Raw genomic sequence first — 25,014 nt, 5'->3', positions numbered from 1 at the left:
GATGTGAGATGTCTTTACATTCTGAATTGTGTGTTATTCTGATATACACATCACCATCTATATCTAGTTTTTCAATCAATGACATAAAAGCCAAATATAAAGTTGAATTATTCCAGTATGTTTGAAGGATGTAAATCATAATACCCTTGAGTATATTTATATCTGTATTATGTTATATATGTAGTAAATTTTTATTACCCATATAGAATAAATCCCAGTAGGTTTATCAGTAAGATAGTACCTAGTTGTGCCATTTGTATTATGTATGATAGTTTCTACTGTCGACCAATCATATTACCGAACGGGGTATATAGGAAGAGAAAATCTAAGCCAACCAGATCCAGGATCCTCCTACATCCGGGACCGGAAGAGCGTCACAGCCGAAAGTGATGCAAAGGAGATATCCGAGACAGAGTTAGCGGTGAGAGCTCCACAGCAGACACACATCTATTACGTGCCTTGTTAGATTTGACACTATGTAAGTGTACATCTCATACTTTTTAACCTTGATAAAGTTTGCATTTTTTGCTGGATTGAACTAGAATGGCTTTTTCGTTCCATTAACCCCTGCATTGCCAGGCCCACACCACATGGAATTGATATCATCACATATCCACTAAAGAAAAGATTGAATAGGATCTCCCTCATCCATTGTTTGCCAGTTTTGGATTTGCTTGTTTGCATTGGGAAAATGTGAGTTCCCACCACTACATTACCCTCACTGATTAAGGATTTATTGCACTATGATGTGTTTTTATTTTCTTTTATATACATCAATTTGAAACTGCGCACCCCTACTTTGAAATACAGCATGCTATAAACGCAATAAATTACTCAACATAATGAACCTGAGTTTGCCCCTATCTGTAGAAACGAGCAGACAACCACAAAACATACACAGAACCATCTATGTACAAACATGCACAGAAATATCTACAAACATACTTCCATGCAGACATACACCAAAACGAACATCTATGTACATACACATGTGCACACCAACAGGAACTAAAGTACAAAAACCACTGCTATAAACACACCAGTGGGTTATTCATTAAAGTGTGATAGTGCTGCCACATAATAACGCCTGATTGGCACTATCACACTTTAATAAATAACTCCCAAAAGCTCACAATCATACAGTCTATAAACCCATACATACAGGCATGCAAAGACACACACAGGGAAACTCATGCATTTAGGGACTCATGTTACTGTATATCCGCCAAAGTGGATATAGACAATGCCCCTTAAGCCACGCTTATAGTGCTGGCGATGCTGACGTCACACTGTGGTCGCTGGAAAAATCTAATTGAAATTACTTCCAGCGATCGCGACCAAGCTGTCGCATCGCGCTTACTATAAGTGCACGCAACGTCGTCAATGCATTTGTTTTGGCGCCACGTCGCTGTCGCCGGCACTATAAGCACGGCCTTACTGTGGTTAATTAAGTTAGCGACTACAGTACTTTTCAATATCTCCTGGCCGCAAAACCAATTCTAAAGCCGAGCATTTAAAAAAAAAAAAAAAAAAACAACATATTCAGTGAGATTCTTCTTCTATGATAAATGTCATGCATTCTCGTAATTATAGCCCTGATATTGCAGCCAGAATGCTTTGATAAGATGATCCAGAGAAGCATGACAACAAAAATGTACAAACACAGATTGAAGAAAACAGCGACGCTTGTGAACTGTTTTCTCTTAAAATGCTTGTATTTTGTGTGTATAAAAACATGGAGAATATAAAGTGCTCTTCTGATGGGAGTGACTTTCCCAGGGACAGTTTCATCTGCTTTGGATCTTCTCCCTGCCCCTCCTGGCGTCTTTTGCAGAGATGTTACAGAGCCTCAGCTCCCCCATCCTCGCTGCCAGGGGCATCGTAGCTTGTGCAGGGGTCCCAGCAGCTGCAGTATCTCCTCTGAATGGCAAACACAAGTTCATAAATATGTTTTTTTTTTAGCATGAATCAGACTGAATACAACATTACGGCAATATGTATCAAAAAGAAAGCTTAGAAACTTTAGTAACGCCATCTTGCCTGAGAACTGTACAATATTCTCTTCCCAAAGGCCTGAGTTTCAAATAGTAAATGTCTTATATAATTCATGTAAAGACTCACTGCAGCTTAGCAAGATTCAGGGTTTAATTATAAAATTTTACAGCTGCAAAACTTATTTCTCAATATTGTACTCACGAAAAAGTCCTCCTTGGCGCTGGTCATCAGAGTTGGTGTATTAAACAGTGATATAGAAAACAACCAAAAAATAAATAAGTGTAAACCTTCCAATTTACCTTCTGTGACAATATCACCACTTGTGCATTAATAATGGTTCATCAAAGCACCAATAAAGACCGTGATAACAACTTGTACTTTCGCGGCCGAGTTTATTCTTACATTTGCCCGGTCTCGGCCGCGACAGTAACCGGGCGCGCGCCGGGGTGTCCCGTGCGCGCGCCGAAGCCTCGGAGGAGCGGTCCTCCGATCGGGGCTTTCCCCTCCCCTCTCCGGGTCCCCCGGAACCCCCCACCGCCGTCCCCCACATCGCGGGACACCAGGGCTGGGCATGCGCGCATGGGGCGCAGGCACCCGATGAAGCGTGACCGCGCATCAATGATGCGCGGCACGCCGAGGGGATTTGGCTAGCAAGCCGGGAAATCTCCCGGCTTGCGGAACTAGCCCAATAAGAATAAAACGTGTCGCCAGTGTACCTTTTAAATCCCGTCACATAGGGTGACGCGTCACGATGACGTGTCGACATTACCCAGGAATCACAGAGGAAGCGAGCTGGTACTCATGAAACATGTAGGGTGTTTTACTAGTGCTGGGAATAATGAAGTGATCGGGACCTCAACACTCCAGGCATCAACTCGGCGCTACACGCGGACACCGGAGCAGTGTGGATACTCTACATACCTAGCCTGACACCAACCACAGATGTTATTTTATCTACATACGCATTTTTATTGGAAAATTTGTGAGTAAGATTCCCTATTTTTTATGTTGTATTAAATTGTTTCAAACATTATTGTGCCATGAGAATTGTCGTTCTCTCTTTCAAATCTATGTCACTTATCTATGCCACTGGGCATCTCCTTACCAATCTTGGAGCTAAGTATTCATAATCCATCACCTACACCTTCAGATTGTTCCACCACGTTTGTCTGTTATTCCATGCGTACACATGGATCTCTGCATGTAATTATTCACACCAGTGTGTGCAGGATTTAACATCATGCCATAACTAGTCCTGGAAGGGATTTAAAGGGTACAAGTTGTTATCACGGTCATTATTGGTGCTTTGATATACCATGATTAATGCACAAGTAGTCACAGTAGATAAATTGGAAGGTTTACACTGATTTCTTTTTTGGTTGTTTCCATATCACGGTTTAATACACCAACTCTGAGGACGAGCGCCAAGGAGGACTTTTTCTTCAGCACAATATTGAGAAGGATTTTAGACAATCCGAGAGTCATCCTGGCTGCAGGACTTTCGTCACGTAAGGTGCCTTTATCTGAATTTGGACATTTGTTTGTTATCATGTTTTTTTCCTGTTGGACTTAGCGCTGGGTTGTGTATCCATCATTATTTCTCACTATAACTGCTCCATATAATTCCCCCTATTGCTCCATATAAACGCTTCCTATATATCCTCCCATGGCTCCATATAACACCTCCTATGGTTCCATATTGTAAAGATTCGGCTTCGGTCCCGACCCCATGATTCACTCCGTGACAAGACAGGTGACGCGCCTCGCACCGAGGTCGTGCACAGGCGCCGCACGCCCAGATGTGAAGTCACCACACAGATTGGGCTTAGGCCCCACCCCTGTGAAGCCACGGAGAAGCTCCCTCGCGCATCTACGCGCCGGCGCCATGTTGCCAGGGACACGCATGGGGTTAACACAATGACCTCCAATTACTCCACACCTGCGGTACACTCCGCCCCTGCTTACCAGTGGACAGAACATGTCTGATTATTCATCCCTCACAGCCTGGTGCAGCCCTGCTATTGGCGGTCACTCCCTTATATGCTCAGCCAACCCTCCTCCGCGTTGGCTGAGCATAACCGTAGTTTGTGACTTGTGCTTGCCTCAAGCAACCTGCTGTTTACCTTGCCTTGTTTCCTGCCTGCTGCTTTTCGTTGTATCTGACTTTTGCTTCTTCCTTGACCTCTGTCTTCTCTGACACTTTACCTTGGCTTTTATTTGGACTCCGACCTTCTATATTCCTGGACCCCAGCTACGCACTACGACCATCTGACTTCTCCAACCCCAAGACACGGCGAGTACCACAACCATCCTAACCTCTTCTACCCTGACCCGGCTACGACTCTGCAATCCGGACGCGGTTGCGAGGTTGTTGGTCGGTGTATTCAAACATCCCCACCTCAGCCTTGCGGTCCCGTCCTGTTTGTGGTGGGCACCCGTTACAGTATGCTCAGCCCCACAAACATGGACCCCCCTGAGGTGGGTCGAGTTTTGAACCTGCACTCTGACATGTTAGCCAAGCTTGAAAAGTATCTTGACCAGAATAGTCAACGTATGGACCAACTCCAACCGACAGTGCATACTTTTACATCCCAGGCAAAATGTACCCATATTGATTCTGTTCTCTCAGTGGTGCCTGCTCCCGCAGCTGTTCCCATGAATGCAGCCTCCGAACCCCGACTTCCTACACCCAACCGCTATGGAGGTGAACCGCTTGGTTGCCGTAGATTTCTCAATGTTTTATACAGTTCGAATTGATGCCCTCCCGTTTTTTGTCCCAGCGATCCAAGGTGGCCTATGTCATCTCCCTGCTCATTGATGATGCCTTAGCGTGGACTTCACCCATCTGGGAACAGAGGCCGGACCTCACCTGCGACATAGCCCACTTCATCAAAGAATTCCGCAGAGTATTCGACACACTTGGGCGCAAAGTAACAACAGCTCCTTCATCTCTCTTCCATATATTCCAAGGCAGTCATCCCGTGGCTCGGTATGCAGTAGAATTTTGGACCATAGCCGCAGTGACCGGCTGGAACGATTTGGCGTTAGCCTGACTGAGAAACTTAAGGATGAACTTGCCACATTGGAACGCCCCACGAAACTAGAGGAACTCATCGGCCTATGTATCCGAGTGGATTTGATTTACAGGAGAGAAAGGCAGAAAGAGATCGTCGTAAGCAAGGTATGCAATCTCTCAGCAACCTTTACAAAGGGCCCTTTAACCCTCCTTTCACGTACCTGGAAGAACCCATGCAGCTCAGAGGCAACAAACTTTCACCCGGTGAAAAACAACGCAGATGTAATGCCGGACTCTGTCTCTATTGCGGTAATGTCAGACACCAGGTAACCTCCTGTCCCCATAAGTCCGGAAACACCAAAGTTCCAGTGAGAGCCGGGAGGATCACACTGGGAACTCTATCTGCCTCCCCTACCAAGATGACAACCAGGCTTCTGTTACCAGTCACGCTTACCAGTGATACCTTCAAGGCCTCCACTCGGGTCTTTCTGAACTCCGGGGTCAGGTGGGAATTTCATTGACCAGGGATTGGCAGAGAAAAATAAAATCCCTTTGGTACGCAAAAGCCACCCAAAAGGTCTGGAAGCTATTGACGGCCGTCCCTTAACTCCCGCCTTTATCTCTCTTCAAACTGTTCATTTACAGTTGCACTGTGGCTGCAGCAGGGGTCCCCCTATCATCCCATTTACAGTTGCACACAGGAGAACTTCATTCCGAAAGGATTTCATTGGACGTCATCCATACTCCTACCGTCGACGTCATCCTGGGACTCCTATGGCTCCAATTACATAACCTTCGGATAGACTGGACAGCACAATCTTTCCAATGGAGTTCTCACTGCCTGCAGAACTGCTCCGTGCCGTCCAAAGGTCTATGCGGGGTCTCAGTACCCAACCAAGTAACTTCTCTTCTACCTGTAATTTACTCTGAATTCCAGGACGTATTCAATAAGGCTCAATCCAAGGTGGCCAACCCCACCGGTCATTCGACTGTCCCATCGATCTACTGCCCGGCTCAACACCACTGTGAGGATGTTCCTACCCATTGTCATTTCCAGAGATCAAAGCCATGAAAGAATACATCCAAGAAAATCTACAGAGGGGTTTTATCCAGAAGTCCTCGTCCCCTGCAGGTGCAGGTTTTTTCTTTGTTAAGAAAAAAGATGGATCTCTCAGACCGTGCATTGATTATCTTGGTCTTAATAAGATCACAATCAAGAACCAGTACTTTTTACCCCTTATTACTGAACTTTTCGACAGACTCCAGGGTTCCACCATTTTCACCAAACTAGACTTATGAGGAGCTTACAACCTAGTAAGAATTCGATAAGAGTGATGAGTGGAAACAGCTTTTAACATCCGGGACGGACATTACGAATACCTTGTCATGCCGTTTGGACTTTGTAACGCCCCCAGGGTATTCCAGGATTTTGTCAACAAAGTTTTCAGGGATCTTCTCGATCAATACGTCCTTGTCTATTTAGATTATATACTTATCTTCTCCAAGACCGCACACGAGCATCCTGCCCATGTCAAACAGATACTCCAACGTCTGCGGGAGAATCACCTATTCGCAAAATTGGAAAGTGTCAGTTTCACCAGACCATAACGTCCTTTCTAGGCTACATCAACTCCGACACAGGCCTGGCCATAGACCCAGCCAAAGTGAAAGCGGTTATAGATTGGCCCCTTCCCACAAATCCATACAACGGTTACTAGGCTTCGCCAATTACTACCGGAGGTTCATACAGAACTTTTCCGCGGTAGTAGCGCCCATTACGGCACCGACGCAGAAAGGAGCCAACCCAGCACTGTGGCCTCCTGCAGCCATCCATGCTATCGAGAAGCTGAAAACAGCCTTTTTATCAGAAGCTGTGCTCGTGCATCCTGATCCGGGGTTACCCTTAACCCTTGAGGTGGACACTTTTGATGTCTGAGCTGGAGCAGTGCTGTCCCAAAGGAAGACTCAGCAAGCCAAATTACACCCTAGTGCCTTCTTTTCCAAGAAGTTCTCCCCCTCCGAACAGAACTATGACATTGGCAACCGGGAACTATTGGCACTCAAAATTGCCTTGGAGGAAGGAGACATTTGCCGAGGGTACTGAAAATCCTGTTACTATTCTGACAGACCATAAGAATCTTCTCTACATTGATGGTGCACGTCGCCTAGGGTCGGGTCGCGACAAGCCCGATGGTAACCTTTTTTTCTCGGTACAATTTTATTATTTCGTATTTACCAGGGTCAAAAAACGTGAAGGCAGACACTCTCTCTCGCTAATTTCTTGTGGAAGACAAGGCTGAGGTCCAAGAAGATACCATACTTCCCCCATCCTGTATAATCTCCGCCAACACTTTTGACGCATTAGAAGACATTACGCAAGGTCAGTCTGCTATTCTGGAGGGTCTCGAGGTTCCAGATGGACGTCTCTACATCACTAGCATCGCAAAAAGGTGCTGGAATCGGGTCACTCATCTAAAAGCTCCGGACACCCAGGTACAAAGAGAACTATCGACCTCCTGGAACGGACCTTTTGGTGGCTCGGGATATGTAAGGACATAAAAGAATTTGTGACTGCATATCCGACATGTGCCCAAAACAAGACTCTCCATAACAGGCCATCAGGGTTACTAAAATCCCTTCCGATTCCGGATGCAACTTTCCATGGATTTCACGTAGAATTAACAGCATCCAAAAAGCAGGAATACCATTCTGGTGGTGGTCGACTGGGTTTCCAAGCAGGCCCATTTCATTCCACTCAAGGGTCTACCCAACGCCCACGAATTATTGGAAATATTCGCCAAGGAGGTTTCTGTCTTCATGGGGTTCCCCAAATTATTGTGTCGGATTGAGGATCTCAATTTATATCTAAATTTTGGTGGGCCTTCTGCAAACAACTAGGGATTTCTCTTCATTTTTCTTCCGGCTATCATCCTCAGACTAATGGTCAGACTGAGCGGACCAACCAATCACTTGAACAGTTGCTTCATTTAGGATACCCAGGACAACTGGACAGATCTCTTGCCTTGGGCCGAATTCTATCACAACAATCTCCGTAATGAGTAGACCCAAGACTCACCGTTCTTTACCAACTTCAGCTTCCATCCCTTGGCTCTCCCAACCGCAGGACTAAGATCCGGAGTACCAGCAGCAGATAATAAACAATTCTGCATCTGCAAGCCTCTTGGGAAAGGATTCAACAAAATCTCAGAAAGGCAGTATTGTTGCAGAAGAAACAGGCTGACCAACATCGTCGTGAGACACTAATCTACATTCCTGGGCAAAAGGTATGGCTGTCCACAAAGAATATTCGGCTGAAGGTTACTTCTGCAAAATTGGCACGCATGTTTATTGGCCCATTTCCTGTTATCGAGAAGGTCAACCCGGTGTGATAAAGTCCTGTTGAATGAAACATGTTGGTGTGTTTCCTACACCTTCATTGCTAAGCTGATAAATGTGCAATATGTGATAGATGTGCAATAAACACAATTTTACTACATCTGGAGTTACCCTATCTATTTTTGATCCAATGATGCGGATGTTGTGCTCCATTCCTTCTACATATACTGATCTCTACCATTGAGGATTGCATGCTGCAGAGTTATTCCCAGTCTGGATTTCACTGTCAGGTAAAGGGCAACAGCCCCTATGTATTTACCTTTTCAGTGCCTGCTGTTTTATTGATCTAAACCCTATGGGTAGGTAATCACTTACCAGGTGACCAATCTCTGTGGTAGCCAGGTGGGCACCACTAGGTCCTGTAACACGTAGCTCACCACAAACGAAGAGCGACCGCGGTGCTGAGGCAGGGAATTGAGATACGCTGACTCACAGCCAGGTGGGCGGGTCTAGAGTGTAGAGTAGTCATTCAGGCCAGGTCAGGATTATAGATATTAGAGCAGTTGAGGTACTTGCCAGGTTCAGGAGTGGAGAGTTGCGGATCGTCAGTGTGCGAAGCCAGGTTCAGGATTGGAGAGTATCGGATAGTCGGGGTACGTAGCCAGGTGCAGAATATGAGATAGTCAGATCGTTGGAGTACTTCAGCCAAGATCAGGACAGGAGCCAAGAGAAAGGTCAACAAGCTGGATCAGGAGTAGAGAGAGTCGGAGTCCAAGGTACAAGCTGGGTTCAGGCAATGAGAGATTAACAGAAACAAGGTCAGGCAAGGCAAGGTTCAGGAACTAGATGTGGCAAGGCACGGCGTCACAACGACTATGCTCAGCAAAGGTAAACTGTAAGTGAAGGGTATAAAAAGGAGGAGGCTCCAATAGCAAGCAGGGGAGTAACCAGGAAGTGAACCCTAATAGGCTGCTGGTGCACGCAGGTGTGCCCGATGATGCAGTCTGATCAGGTAGGAGGTTGCTTGCAGCGTGTCACAGATTTCAGAGGGCAGGGTTTAGAGAGAGTGCTACTCCCACACCTGTTCTGCGAGACGTTAGAGTGGGGGCGGATCCTACAGCGCGTCACTGCCATGCTGGTTCTGTTGATCAACAAAGCAGGGGCGGAGTTTACCGCGCGCGTCAGCGGGAAAGCTGGATGAGCGCCCGCGTCGTACATCCAGGCGAGGGGCGGGATTAGGATCCGCAGATGCCGGAGCAGACTGCGCAAGGTCAGCGCGCACGTCACAGGACAAGAAGAATGCGCATCTTGAGTGTCTGTCATCGGAGGGCCAGTAAGGTGAGGAGATGGTCCTTGAACGCCGGGACGGCGAATCCTCACAGTCCCTTAATCTCCGATCTTTGTTATTATATAGTTATTATGGACATTGGGACTATACTCTGAATATATTTTTCTTATACAATAGAGCACTTACTGGTGAAGCACCATCTACCAAATCACCAGTAATTCACTACAACTAATCTATTAGCATTCAAGTGAAAGGTAAAGTGTTTACATCTGACACAATTTATTAGAAACAGATGTTCGGAGTATTATACACACATCAAGTAATTCCTCCTCTAATAACTTCCTCCTCTAATAGCTGTGATAACAAGGCTGGGAATTACTGCAGGTGATCATTGCAGTTAGGTAGAAGCTTTCTTGATTGGAAGTAGTGTGTTGCAAATTGTTCAGCTGTAAGATTTCCCAGCCTAACTTTGAAAAACTTGTCAATTCCTCATAAAATATAACAGAGGGTATTACAGGGCCCAGAATTTTAAATTAATTGTTAGACTAATATGTTGTACTAAACTGAAGTATCACTAACTCTAACCTTGTTCCAGTGTGATCGGGCCCAATATCCAGATTTAAGATAATATTGTATTCTTTTAGAGTGTAAATACTAGTACTACCCCCCAAAAGTTCACAGTGTAATGTGGAAGTCTGATGATCGTGGAAATAAAGTGGTATTTCCATGGTTATTTGATCCTGGGATACTGTTACCTCCCAGCACAGTCAGAATGAAGATGCGCTTCTCACAAGGTGGGACCCTTTGTGTATGCGTCACACCGCGTGTGGTCTGCAGAACCAGAAGTTCCGCCACTTAATCTGGTCTGACCACTCTACTGGATGTCGCTTTGGTCCTGCTTCCCTGAGTTCTGCTACCCACACACACACTAACCTTTTAATCATTGATGACAATCAGCCGGTACCTCTGTTCTGCGGACTTCCCTGTTGTTAGCTCCTCTTTAGCACAGAGAGCAATTAGCTGAGAGTACCTTGCCCTCTCCTAATCCAGCCCACCCAGACTTGTGCTAAACTGGTTTGATGGGAACGGTAACTGAGTGTTTGTAACAGTTACCATATGTATGGCCACACCCCTCACACACATCCGCTTATTTTGTCATACTCCCAAGTATTATGTGTGATTATATAATCTCCATGCAGGGCTGTGTATGTGGCTGGCACGATAAAAAAAAAAATATGTAGGTAGGTACCTTCCCATATTTTTCTCTCTCTGTACAATGCTGCCCATCTGTGACTTATTTATAACCCTATATATGTTAAACTGTTAATGGTAACCTCTCCTCCCGTTATTCCTTTCAGTGTACGTGCTGAGGAAATGGGAAACGCAACTCTGAAGAGCTTCCAATCTTATATGAGTACTGATATTTTCCCCGCTATACTACATGTTAGAGTGCACTTCAAATCAGAACACTGATAGCTACAGTTAGGTCCGGAAATAATTTGACAGTGACACAATTTTCATAATTTTGGCTCTGTACGCCACCACAATCGATTTGAAATGAAACAACTGAGATGCAATAGAAGTGCAGACTTTCAGCTTTAATTCAAGGGGTTGAACAAAAATATTGTATGAAACGTTTAGGAATTGCAGCCATTTTCATACACAGTTCACTTATTTCAGGGGTTCAAATGTAATTGGACAAATTAACACAATCATAAATAAAATTTTCATTTTTAATACTTTGTCGAGAATCCTTTGCAGGCAATGACTGCTTGAAGTCTGGAACGCATGGACATCCCCAAACACTGAATTTCCTCCTTTGTGATGCTTTGCCAGGCCTTTACTGCAGCTGTCTTCAGTTGTTGTTTGTTCGTGGGTCTTTCTGCCTTAAGTTTTGTCGTCAGCAAGTGAAATGCATGCTCAATCGGGTTGAGATCAGGTGATTGACTAGGCCATTGCAGAATATTCCACTTCTTTGCCTTAAAAAACTCCTGGGTTGCTTTCGCAGTATGTTTTGGGTCATTGTCCATCTGTAAAGTGAAGCGCCGTACAATCAACCGCTGAATTTGGTTGAATCTGAGCAGACAATATATTCCTATACACTTCAGAATTCATCTGGCTGCTTCTGTCTTCTGTCACATCATCAATAAACACTAGTGACCCAGTGCGATTGTAAGCCATGCATGCCCATGCCATCACACTGCCTCCACCGTGTTTTATAGATGATGTGATATGCTTCGGATCATGAGCCGTTCCAAGCCTTCTCCATAATTTATTCTTCCCATCATTCTGGTACAGGCTGAACTTAGTTTCATCTGTCCAAAGAATGCTGTTCCAGAACTGGGCTGGCTTTTTTAGATATTGTTTGGCAAAGTCTAATCTGGCCTTTCTATTCTTGAGGCTTATGAATGGTTTGCACCTTGTGTTGAACCCTCTGTATTTGCTCTCGTGAAGTCTTCTCTTTATGGTAATTTGTATGGTAAACCGGTTACATGTTCCAGTGCTCAGAAGAAGATAGAGTGCTGAGATGTAGCTATAAGTGCTATAGGAACATATGTACTGTAGCCTCCCTGAAGTCCCAACTGTGAGGGGGAAGGGGGAAGTGCAGCGTGGACAGCCCGTATGAAGCTCTAAACAACTGGCTTAGAAATAAGCACCAATCACGTTGAATTCGCACTCACGGTTCAGTAGTCCCCTGAAAGGAAACAAACTCCTCCTGCCTTGGCGGAAAGGTGGTGATCCGTGAGTGGCTCCGCAGTACCAGCATGCAATGTGTGTCCGACAAGACAGTGTCCAAAGCAGCACTGTCAGCAAACCCGCGTGCTCCCTGGTAAGTAATAGACAGCGAATATCCAGGACGTGGAAGACCGGTGCACCGCCGAGAAACGAGCAAGAGCTGGACAGTTGACCGTCTAAATTTTTTTTATTGGTAAAACAGCATCACAGTATAGTCCTGACGGATCCTCTAATACGTTTCACGCCGAAGCGCTTTGTCAAAGGGAGTCTGTATTTGCTCTCGTGAAGTCTTCTCTTTATGGTAGACTTGGATAATGATATGCCTACCTCCTGGAGAGTGTTCTTCCCTTGGCTGGATGTTGTGAAGGGGTTTTTCTTTACCATGGAAAGGATCCTACGATCATCCACCACTGTTGTCTTCCGTGGTAGTCCAGGCCTTTTTGTGTTGCACAGCTCACCAGTGCGTTCTTTTTTTCTCAGAATGTACCAAACTGTTGATTTCGCCACTCATAATGTTCCTGCTATCTCTCTGATGGATTTTCTTTTTTTGCAGCTTAAGGATGCCCTGTTTCACTTGCATTGAGAGCTCCTTTGACCGCATGTTGTGGGTTCACAGCAATAGCTTCCAATTGCGAATTCTACACCTGAAATTAACTCCAGACCTTTTACCTGCTTAATTGATGATGAAATAACAAAGGAATAGCCCACACCTGTCCATGAAACAGCTTTTGAGTCAATTGTCCAATTACTGTTGGTCCCTTAAAAAGAGGGGGCTAAATATTAAAGAGATGTAATTCCTAAACCATTCCTTCAATTTGGATGTGAATACCCTCAAATTAAAGCTGACAGACTGCACTTTAAGCCCATATTCATTATTTTTTATTTTTTTAAATCTTTTTTTCCCCTTTATTGGTGTCTTGCAAGGTACATACAGGTAGAAACAACAGTCACAGCTGGGCAGATGGTTATGAGTCATAGGCACATGACTGCGAGGTACATTGAGACACTCAATAAACCCTTTTTTCCTTTTTTATTGAAAAAGATGGGGAGAGACAGGGTTCGCAGGTTTTGTAGAAATGGTGCATTCTCTGTTTCAGCATGGCTGTGAGCCTCTCCATGTTCATGACCATGTCTATTCCATTTATTACAGTTCTCCTGAAGGGGGCCTTCATTTGTTTCCAGGCCGCTGCGACACAGCATCTAGCGGCCGTTAGGATCGCCGAAATCAATCTGGCCAATGGGGCAGGGGGATCTCCAGTCCTAGGGTTTCAATCAAGAATCTCTGGATCCTGGTCCAGAACCTCTGGATCTCTGGGCACAACCACCAAATATGGGTCATGTCCCCCCTTTGACCACATCCTCTCCAGCACAAGTCTGTTGTGCCTGGGAAGATCTGGCTCAGTCTACTCGGGGTTAGGTACCACTGGAATAGGATTTTATATATATTTTCTTTTGTGATAGAGCAAATTGATGTTTTGGAAGCAGCTTCCCAGACATCCTCCCAATCTTCCAGATCAATTTGTATGTTTAAGTCGGCGCTCCATTTTTGCATATACGTATGCGAGGGGGGGGGGGGGGGAGGAGGCCTCTATTGTTCTATAGATTTCGGAGATTAATCCTCTCTGGTATTCCCCTTTTAGGCAGAGGGTTTCAAATCTGGTCTGCGCTGGGAATTTAGGGTTTGGGGATAGAGCTCGCAGGAAGTACCTTATCTGTAGATATTTGAAAATGGGGAGGCCCAGGGAGGAGAATTTATTTTTGAGCTCTTGGAAGGACAGAACCTCATCACCTTCCAGCAGATCCGCAACCATTCTGATGTCTAGGTCCAGAAATTGACCAAATTGGTTACGGGCACATCTGGGTGGGAAATCCGGGTTCCGGAATATCGGGGTGAGTTGTGAGGGGGATGAAGCTAGGCCATGTTTCCCTTTAGTTTCAGTCCATGTAGACCACGTGCATCTCATCGCCCCAAGCTCAAATCTCTGGGTTCTCCTTTCTTTGTGTGTCTGAGACCATAATAAGACCGGAAGGGGGGTGGGGGCCGCATGGTGGGACTCTATCGCCAACCTGCAGTTAGAGGTCGGGGAGTTATTCCAAACCACCGCCTGCCTCAGCTGGGCCGCCTGGTAATATCTGACCACATCTGGGGCCCCCAAGCCCCCCATATTCATTATTTAACTGTAACTTGAATTTATTTTGGTACACAGCCGAAATAACAAAACTTTTATCAGTGTCCAATTATTTCCGGACCTACAGTAACTGTATGTTGGCCAATATGAGCTGGTGATCCCATCTCTGACTTCATACCAATTAGAAGTGAATCTCCCATCCCTCTCATGTAAGGTAAGATCTGTAATACCTACTTTCAGACCTGGATTTAGTCTTAACACTGATGCTAAAAAGCATTTCGAATACACAGCTCTTATTTATCCAGCTATTTTGCCTCTCTGGAAACCTAGCAATCAGTTTGCTTTCTGTCAGTGTTTACAGTATGTGAAAGAGACAGGAAGAAATTAAAGAATGTACATAGATATTAGGATGGAATCTTCCATATAATGTGAGGCCATCATTTTATTCCGCGGCCAAAAAATGTAATTGTGAGATTCTTTTCTTCTTTTTTTACAGACCCAATAGGTATGAATAAAAAGTGCAGTTTAAACAAGCTCTATACATGGCCCCCAAATTTCGTCATTATTAATCACAACAGCCCCTTCACTCCATCCAGGTCACTGATACCTCTGTATCCTTGTGACTGGCCAGCCCAGCAGGGTGAACACTGGAAAGTCCACTACTTAATTAATCCCCAGTTACTGTGTAGCTGCAGACGTCAGTGTCTCTGGCGGGAGTGAGAAATCTGTAATTATCTTGGACGAGCTTTGTTTAAACCCATGCAGAGGAAGCATAGTCTCTCTCTCCCTGCCCTTGCTATGTGCTGCAGTGATGTATGTTACTGAAATAGCCGGGGGAGATGGGGTAAGGTGTAAGGGAGCTTGTGACAATTACCACATAATGCTCTATAAGGAAATAAAGAATGTCAGAAATGGCATGTATTATCACACCGAGTAATCATGCCAACTGTACAGGCAGAACTGCAACAGGTCAGATTCCAACCAGGATCCACTTCACTGTCAGATAGAGCAGCATATATTTGCGTATTGACAAGCAGGTTAAGGTACTAGCATGTGAGGTAAAAAACTGCACCAAAACTACAAAGAAAAACATTCCCATTGAAACTAATCAGAATTTCTACTTTAAAACAACTAGTGCTCTATTTTTGCATCAGTGTAGCTCCAGTTTTTCAGCCGCTAGACTTTGGTCTTCAATGTTTGAATGGTAATGTGTTAATAATGGAATGGATCACAATCCCCGTTTTGATATATCTGAATCGAGATTCTGGTGAGTAAAAGGGACCTGTCTAGACACACTGGGTTGCAGCTTTTCCCTAACCATAATGATGCCACCGACAGCTGGGGACAGAGAGGTTTTGGTACCTGGGGTGTGCAGTGGGACAGCAGCTCCTGCCATCTCACGTGGGTATAGGTTGCCAGGTCCTTCAGTTTGCTGTGGTACATGATACTAGGATTCTCATGGATGTTGCTGTTGATGTGTCTGTCCAACTGGACACACAACCGGTGCAGATCACCCTGCAGAGCGAGGACAGGGAGGTGAAAATTGGACCTTCAGCCTAGCAGAATTTCATCAAAAAACAGCAGTGTTATTAGGGCATGTTCATTCCCTCCCACAGTAAAAAGGAATATACAGTAGTGCACTGCAGAATATATCCATGGGAATTATTTGCTACAGTCTCCCAGCTGCAAAACTGGGACGAAACCAGCATAAAAAGTAGCAACAGATTTATCAAAAGACAAACATCTGTTTTTAATGGGACGCTTTTGCTTTGATAAATCTAGTACTGGTTTTTGCACTGGTTTTACCCAAGTTATGCAGTCGGGATACTTTAGTAAATAATACACTTCTAACCTCCTGCAGTTCCAGTGTCTGTTCAATTCCTAATGGGCCTCACTCCTAGTGATCATGAGCCTCCCAGGACAGGTCTAATATCACAAATGATCTTCCCTGGTAAAAATGGCTTGATAATATTAATAATGGATATGTGAACAAAATACTCACCCGCCTATCTGAGGGTATCATCTCTGTGCCCACTATAATATTGGCCAATGTGAGCAGAGTATGACATAGATAGTAGGCCTGAAAGGGATGAAAAAGTGAGAACGTGAGTACCTTCCATTACAGAAGCTCCAGAAAGATTTAATGTCCATTAGCAATAACATCCCAGTGACGTGCTTTTGAGCAAGACTATTTCTAACCGTGTCAAACAAGTATGGGACACCATTTCCTATACCCCAAGATAGTCCCATTTTTTTGGATGGTAGTACGGCAGAATAATATTTTCACATTATTTATATGCATAACTATAATCAGGTTTTGGTTTTTCATAGCTATAAGAAGAACCATGTTTTGTATTTCATTGCATTATGGGTTAAGTGAAATTGTGTGTGTGTGTGTGTGTGTGTGTGTGTGCAAAACAAGTTTCTCCCTTCAAACTTTTCTTAATGATGAAAACTAATTTCTTTGTTTAGCTGGGCCCCTCAGTCTTATCTACTAGCTCCACAATGTAGAGTCAGAAATGTACCAGCTGTTGGCCTTGAGAAATATGAATTAGTTTAGCACCTGAGTTTTCTTTTTGCTTAATCTGCTAAAATATATAGCAAAATGTATAACTGTCACGGGAGACTCCTGTGGCGGGTAGGATCTCGGTGGCCGGAACAGCAGGAAGCGAAGTAGGGGTCACAAGCAGGGGTCTGAGGCAGGCGGCAGGTAGCGAAGTCAGGAAACAAGCAGAGGTCCGAGGCAGGCGGCAGGTAGCGACGTCAGGTAACAAGCAGGGGTCCGAGGCAGGCGGCAGGTAGCGAAGTCAGGTAACAAGCAGAGGTCGGCAACGAGGAGACTGGAACAGGACAGGCGGGGCGGGACAGGAACTGAGAACAGGGAGCAGGGACTGAGACCAGGGAGCAGGAATAACCAGGGACAAGCCAGATTACTACTGTAGCAAGGACCTTTACTGTGAGCAGACTACAATACAGGTACAGGTACAGGAAATAGGTCAGGATCAAAGATGTGCATGGGAGTCTAACTAGAAGCAAAGGCAAACACAACAGACAGGAAGCAAGCTATAAAGGACAGAGACAGGAGCAACAAGACAGACAGACAGAGGAACCCAGAGCCAACAGAAGGCAGCAGCACACCCAGTGGACAAAGAAGCTATGGCTAGGCAGGAGGTCTAGGCGATCCTGACATTACTCCCCCCTCTCAAGAGCGTTCTCCGGACGATCCTCCAGGCTCTTCCCGGAGGCCTTGATGAAACGGCGACTCAAGGTGACCCACCTCTGGTGGCTTGTCAGTGGGCAGAGGGTACTCCACAGGTACATTGGGTGCGGCTTTTCCACATGAGTCAGTGGGGACACAGAGTTGGCTCACCATGGTCTCCTCTTGCGACTGCCGTTTCGTGGCATCAACCAATGAAAGACCAGCTATTTGAGTTTTCAGCTCTTGAAGCTGTCTTTCTGCACTTCTTTTCCCACTCAAGGCAGTTGTCAGTTCAGCTTCTTCTTTTCTGATCTGCAGCTGCCAGTACACCTCCCGGGCCTTGTCCAGCTCCAGCTGCAGCCGAACCTTATCACGGGCTGTGTGGTCCAATAATTTGCATGCATCGGCCATTTTGACCTCATAGCGCAGTGTCAGGTCAGCCACTTGACAGACTGACACCTTCTCTCTCTCCTCCTTTTTGGCAAGCTGTGTCTTGAGCTCAGTGATCTGCGCCTGCAGCGCTGTGAGTTGCTGAGATGTGTGTTCAGCTTTTAGCTTTAGCTCTTCCATCTTTAGGCGTTGCTGAAATTTCCACTCCTCAGCGAGAGACCATTGTTGAGTGCATTTTGCAATTTTCCACTCAGGGCTTTCATCTCTTTACTGTGATCATTTTGAGCTTGCTTCCATGCATCCCTCATTACGTCTTGGAGCTCTGACAATTCCTTTGTAAAGGTCTCAGCTGCCTGCCTTTTCCAGGTCTCTTTCTCCTGGGTGTACTGACTGTTAGAGATGGAGCAGTGTCTCTGCTCCTCCAACTCTTGTTTCAGTCTCTGGACCGCCTTGTGTTCCCTCTCATATAGGGTTACCTGGGCTCTATGCTCCTCCTCCAGCGAGGCTCTGGTTATGCTCAGTGTGACCTTCAGCTCCTCATGCTGTTCTTTGGGGACACACTGGGTACTCAAATACTCTTCCAGTATCTTTATCTTGTAGGCAGTCTGGAAACTTTCTTCCTGCAGAACTCGCTGCTTTTCTTCAGCATTCACCCATTTCTCCTTCGTGTCCTGCAGATGTGTACGCAGTTCTTGCAGCTGACTCTGCAGCATATTTTCTGTTTGTGTGCGCCGCTCCAGGGAGACACGTTCTTCTTGCAGCATTCTCTCTGCATTCTGCAGTGCTGTCTGCATGTCTAACTTTTCCTGGGACAACTGTTTCTTCTCCTCTCCTAATTTATGGAGTTTCTTATCTCCTTCACTGACTTGGACATAGAGATTCTTGCACTCTTGGGTTACAGTTTCAAAACTGATATTTAACCCTTCGAAGATTTCTCTCAATGAACATAGTTCTGTGTTGAAGTGGCAACTCTTCTCCTTAGAGGCTTCCAGCTTTGTAGTAAGCCTGGGAACCTCTTTCTGAGATGCTTCTAGTGCTGCGTCAACTTGAGCCATGAAAGTCTGGTACTGGGCAGAATCAGCGTAGGCCTTCTCCAGCTTACTTGACAAGATCAACCTGTCATTCTCCAACTGATATTTTTCTTTTTCCCAGTCACCCTCTGCTTTTTCCAGCGCTAATTGCATCCTTGACTTTTCTTCTATCAATAGTCTGTTCTCCTCTTCTGATTCATGGAGTCTTTTATCTCCTTCACTGGCTTGGACAGAGAAATTCTTACTCATTTGGTTTATAACTTCAAACCTACTATTTAACTCTTCGGAGGCGTCTCTCATCGAACGTATCTCTGTTTTCAAGTAGCATCTCTCCTCCTGATCGACTTCCATCTCTTTTTTGAAGTAACAAATGTCCTCCTGTGAGACTTTAAGCTCTGTATTTAGCCTGTCAATTTCCTACATAGAATTTTCCAGGAATTCGTTACTTTTAGAAGCGAGGCGACGATTTTCAGCAGCATCAGCATATGCCTTCTCTAGCTCACATGACATGACATCCAGGTCACTCTCCAACTGGTGCTTTTCTTTTTCCTGGAGAACACACTTAGCAATTGCTGAAGATAGACAGCTTTGTAGTGCAATCTTGGCTTCTTGCTCCTTATCTAAACGTTCATAAAGACAATCAATCGCTTTCTGTGCAGCTTGAAGCGTCTGAGTAGGGGCATCTTTCTTTTCTTCCACTATTCTTGGGATACGTCTGTGAGTTGCCTTAAGCTGCAGCATATCTCTTTCATCAAATGCAGACTCTGAGATTAAATTTTCATTCTTAATTTCTTCTGCAACTTCCACAGTAATGCCTCCCTTCTTTTTCTTCTTCTTCTTTGCTTTGAGAAGTTCTGAAGAATCAGTGGTACTGTGTTTACATTTACTGCTCAAGACTGTTTGAGTGGGAGCCATAATTAAACCACACTTCCCAAGAAACCAGTAAAGAGGAAATGTGTTTTTAAAACAGAAGCATTAGAATGAACAACAGGAATATTAGACACAGAGAGACACAAGATAGGAGAGCTGACCCTTTGAGACTTTAACATCAGTCACAGAGATATAAATGCAAGGAAAAAACATATACAGAGAAACCTGCAGTTATATCTGAATCTTTAGGCATTAGGCGTAGGGATATCATACAGACAGAGAAAACCTGCAGTTACATCTAAATCTTTATGCATCAGGCGTAGGGATACCATATAGACAAAGAAAACCTGCAGTTGAATCTGAAACTTTTGATATCAGGCATAGAAATATCATAGACAGCAGGAACTAATACAGAGAAAACTTGTAGTTAGATCTGAAACTTTTGACATAGGAATATCAGACAGAGAACCCTGCAGTCAAATCTGAAACCTTTGATATCAGGCGTAGGGATATCATATGTTGCAGAGAAACAAACTTTAGGGGAACTTGCAGGTAAACCTGAAACCTTAGAACCAATCATATGAAAAACTACAGATTGCAGGAAAAATCACAGTATGCAGTAACAAAATAATAGAAGCACTCTTGTCTTTTGAAATGAGAACCCTGTGAACAGCAGTGGTCCAACCAGTGATGCAGAGACAAGCCTATCCAGGAAATGAAAAGTCAGAGTCGAAAAGGTGGCAACAGGTACTGCAAGGGTTAACCCAGGCACTGCACAAAAATAAAAATCTCAAAGAAAACTGCAATAGTCTCTTGCAGCAACAGTTCTAGTCTCAGAAAAAATGTTTTTTTGTTATGAACGCAATAATTCTTGCAGAACACTTAGCAGCAAAAAAAAAAAAAACCTTTCAAAATCCCAACTTGGATTTCCAAAAAAGAAACGAAAGTACTTATCTTCAACCATGCGGATGTGGTCTGCTGCAGCAGGCAGGAAAGGGTGCAGGCAGAAGAAGAATCTGTTCCAGCGAGATCCAGAAGTGTGCCTTTGCTTTCTGTCACGGGAGACAACTGTGGCGGGTAGGATCTCGGTGGCCGGAACAGCAGGAGGCGAAGTAGGGGTCACAAGCAGGGGTCAGAGGCAGGCGGCAGGTAGCGAAGTCAGGAAACAAGCAGAGGTCCGAGGCAGGCGGCAGGTAGCGACGTCAGGTAACAAGCAGAGGTCGGCAACGAGGAGACTGGAACAGGACAGGCGGGGCGGGACAGGAACTGAGAACAGGGAGCAGGGACTGAGACCGGGGAGCAGGAATAACCAGGGACAAGCCAGATTACTAGCAAGGACCTTTACTGTGAGCAGACTACAATACAGGTACAGGTACAGGAAACAGGTCAGGATCAAAGATGTGCATGGGAGTCTGACTAGAAGCAAAGGCAAACACAACAGACAGGAAGCAAGCTATAAAGGACAGAGACAGGAGCAACAAGAAGACAGACAGACAGAGGAACCCAGAGCCAACAGAAGGCAGCAGCACACCCAGTGGACAAAGAAGCTATGGCTAGGCAGGAGGTCTAGGCGATCCTGACAATAACCAAGTAACTGCAGGAAAAGTATGATGCTCGATGAAGTCATATGGGCGGAGATTGCGAAATGATGTGTAGCCCCGGTCTCATTGGGCTCCCAATAACCACCCCTTACCATGGCGGCCGTCGCGGGTGCCGCCTGAGTCAGTGACGGACCTGCCGGCTGGCCGCAATGGTGGGGGCGTGAGCGAGGGGGCGTGCGGGTGCTGGAGCTGCGTGACAGGGGCAGCTGATGGGGCGAGCCGGTCACGGGAGCTCGCGGTGCACCCGGTTAACGGGGGCCGCCATCTTGGATTGCACACGCAGTGAGGTTAGGAGTGGAGGAGGCCTTCTGGGAGCTCGCGCATGCACAGTGGTAAGCGCACGAAGGGCAGCCAATCTGGAGGAGGCCATGGCAGGAGACTACAAGTCCCATGAGTACCAGGGACGACCACCTGACGCCAGGTAGCCAATAGGGTGTGGGGATTCCCCTAGGGAAGGAGGAAAGGGTTGACAGGGGAGCACGTTGAGTCAGTCGGCGACAGGAGAGGCTAGGGGTAGGTGGTGAGTGTACAGGGATCAGTGACCCTCTGCACTAGGCCAGAATCCCCCTAGGCCCCAGTTAGGACCCTGAGACACCCTTCAGTTTGTGGCTGCTGTAGGGACAGGCCGTAGGATTGGGAACCTGCCCCACTATAGCTGCCTAGATAGCTTAGGGACACAGCAGACACTGTACTCCCTGAGGAAAGGTCTGAGACCAGGCCTCACCAGAGAAAGAGACTGTTGCAGGGTACATGCAACTACACACGTGGGTTTCTTGACAAGGCTTATTTATTTAGCCTTAAAAGATATACAGCACACAAAACAAAAATAGCTTTTCATCAGCAACAAACAAAAATAGCTTTTCATCAGCAACAAACAAAAATGGCTTTTTCTTCCGCAAACCAAACAAAACAGTTTCTCTTTAGCAGACAGTCTATAAATCAGGCAGTTACCCTTTTCCTATGCAGGGGACAGACAGTTCACAATTCAACTACCTTGCTACTCAGACCTTGTTACAGGAATCTCATTAGCAGCTTACTCCTCTATCCTCAATAGCCAGGCTCCATGTGTCTACAGCCTGGGTTTTAACACACCTTGAATAGGCAGCTGGGATCCAACTAATTGTCCTGAGGTTCCCAGCTGAAGTTAACCTAGTCAGTGCTGCACTGCAGACTAGACATAGGTTTTCCAGGCATATAACTGGTGGCTTTTATTTACCCTGTCACAGAGACATTATCTGGGTGGGATCGCACCGGAAGGACGTCGCAGAAGGGATCGGCAGACCCTTTTCAAAGTTGTCTGCAGGCCCCGGTGCAGGAGTGCCCGGCAGGAACCATAATAAAGTGCACCAACACCTTATACTTTACGGCGCTGATCACTCCAGGGTGGGAGAGTCCTACTTGGGGACACTTGGTGGGTGGAGTGACTAAGGGACTCATATGCATTAAGGACACGGTGTGGGAACATGGTGGTGGGTTGCGTCCTGGGTGGCGCGTTAGCTAGTTGTGCTCTTAGTGAGAAAGGGTATGGTATGCTTTTATATATATATATATATATATATATATATATATATATATATATATATATATATGTTACAGTGATAAGCATATGATATTAAGTAAAGAATTATTATTGTTTTATCATACCAAGTGTATTATTGGGTGGTGTCCTGTGAGGGGCTCCTCCCACTCTGTCGGGATCCCTCACAGGTGGAGGCACTGCACACATATATATATATAACCCCAATCTCATTAGCAGCTTACTCCTCTCTCCTCAATAGCCAGGCTCCATGTGTCTACAGCCTGGGTTTTAACACACCTTGATTAGGCAGCTGGGATCCAACTAATTGTCCTGAGGTTCCCAGCTGAAGTTAACCTAGTCAGTGCTGCACTGCAGACTAGACATAGGTTTTCCAGGCATATAACTGGTGGCTTTTATTTACCCTGTCACATTCCTCCCCTGTTAGTGTGTGGCTGGGGCTACGCATGGCTGAAGCCCGACCATCCACCCCTTCTCTAGAAAAGAAGTCAGCATTTGCGTTCTCTTTTCCCGGCCTATGCTGAATCTCAAATGAGAAGGGTTGGAGGGCCATATACCACCTAGTCAATCTAGCATTGGAATCCTTCATGCTATTTAACCAATTCAGTGGAGCATGATCCGTCACCAAAGTAAAATGGACTCCTGCCAGGTAATACCTCAAAACCTTGATTGCCCACTTTACTGCGAGGCACTCTTTCTCAATCACCAAGTAGTTTTTTTTCCTTGGAACAATTTCCTACTCAGAAAAAGGATTGGATGTTCTACTCCCTCAAACTGTTGTGACAACACTGCCCCTAGCCCTATCTCTGATGCATCTGTTTGCACTATAAAAGGGCTGTTGAAGTCTGGGCTTCTAAGGATGGGACCCTCTGATAGACACCTTTTTATGTCCTCAAAGGCTCTCTGACAATCCCTTGACCACACCACTTGTGTAGGGGCACACTTTTTTGTGAGGTCCGTTAAAGGGGCTGCCACTTCTGAATAGTTGGGGATGAACCGCCGGTAGTACCCTGCTAAACCTAGCAGAGAGCGTACCTGCGTTTTTGTTTGGGGGGTCGGAACTTCTTTCAGGGCAGCTACCTTGTCGGCTAGTGGCCTTACTTTTCCACCTCCCACTGCATACCCTAAGTATTTGGTTTCCGCTTTACCCAAGGCACATTTCTTAGGGTTGGCTGTGAACCCTGCCTCTCTTAGAGATTTGAGGACCGCTTTCAGCCTATTTAGATGGGCCCGCCAGTGTTTACTATAAATGACAATGTCATCTAGGTAGGCTGCGGCATAAGTCCTATGGGGCCTCAGTACCTTATACATGAGTCTCTGAAATGTGGCTGGTGCTCCATGCAGTCCAAATGGCATTGTCACAAACTGGTATAAACCCATGGGAGTGGCAAAGGCTGTTTTGCATTTGGACTTTTCCTCTAAGGGTATTTGCCAGTATCCTTTTGTCAAGTCCAACGTGGATATATATTCCGTGTTACCAAGGGCGTCAATTAATTCGTCCACCCTTGGCATCGGATATGCGTCAAACTTGGATACCGCATTGACCTTTCGGAGGTCCACACAAAATCTTAACTTCCCATCGGGTTTAGGGACCATAATTAGGGATTAGTGGACTACACCACTCACTGCATGATTCCTCAATCACTCCTAAGTGTAACATTTATTTTACCTCCTTCTCTACCAGAGCCCTACGACTTTCAGGCAACCTATAAGGACGGGAACGTACTTTTACCCCAGGTGCTGTCTCGATTGCATGGGAAATTAAGTTAGTTTGTCCTGGTAAGTCAGAAAAAACATCCTGGAATTGTGTAATTATTGCTAACAAGTCCCCTTTTTGTTCAGAGGACAACTGTTTACCCATTGGGATTTTATCGTTACTCCCGATG

The 25,014-nt window shown here is 45.6% G+C and overlaps 1 protein-coding gene across 3 annotated transcripts in view; it reads right to left on the bottom strand.

Annotated features, from left to right (window-relative positions):
• Nucleotides 1–1,686: 1,686 nt before the first annotated feature.
• LOC142495828 (uncharacterized) overlaps nucleotides 1,687–25,014 on the bottom strand; it is a 439,489-nt gene continuing 416,161 nt past the window's right edge. For all 3 annotated transcript variants that reach the window (XM_075601852.1, XM_075601853.1, XM_075601851.1), the window contains 3 exons: nucleotides 16,503–16,580; nucleotides 15,863–16,015; nucleotides 1,687–1,920 (listed from right to left, as the gene is read on the bottom strand). In XM_075601852.1, the coding sequence (XP_075457967.1) occupies nucleotides 1,840–1,920; nucleotides 15,863–16,015; nucleotides 16,503–16,580 (312 nt within the window). In that variant the 3' untranslated portion in view covers nucleotides 1,687–1,839. The remainder of the gene's footprint in view (nucleotides 1,921–15,862; nucleotides 16,016–16,502; nucleotides 16,581–25,014) is intronic.

Source organism: Ascaphus truei, chromosome 5 (assembly GCF_040206685.1).
Source record: "Ascaphus truei isolate aAscTru1 chromosome 5, aAscTru1.hap1, whole genome shotgun sequence".
NCBI classification, from domain to species: domain Eukaryota; kingdom Metazoa; phylum Chordata; class Amphibia; order Anura; family Ascaphidae; genus Ascaphus; species Ascaphus truei.
Note: the sequence above shows the minus strand (reverse complement) of the source record. Positions and strands in the feature narration are given on the sequence as shown.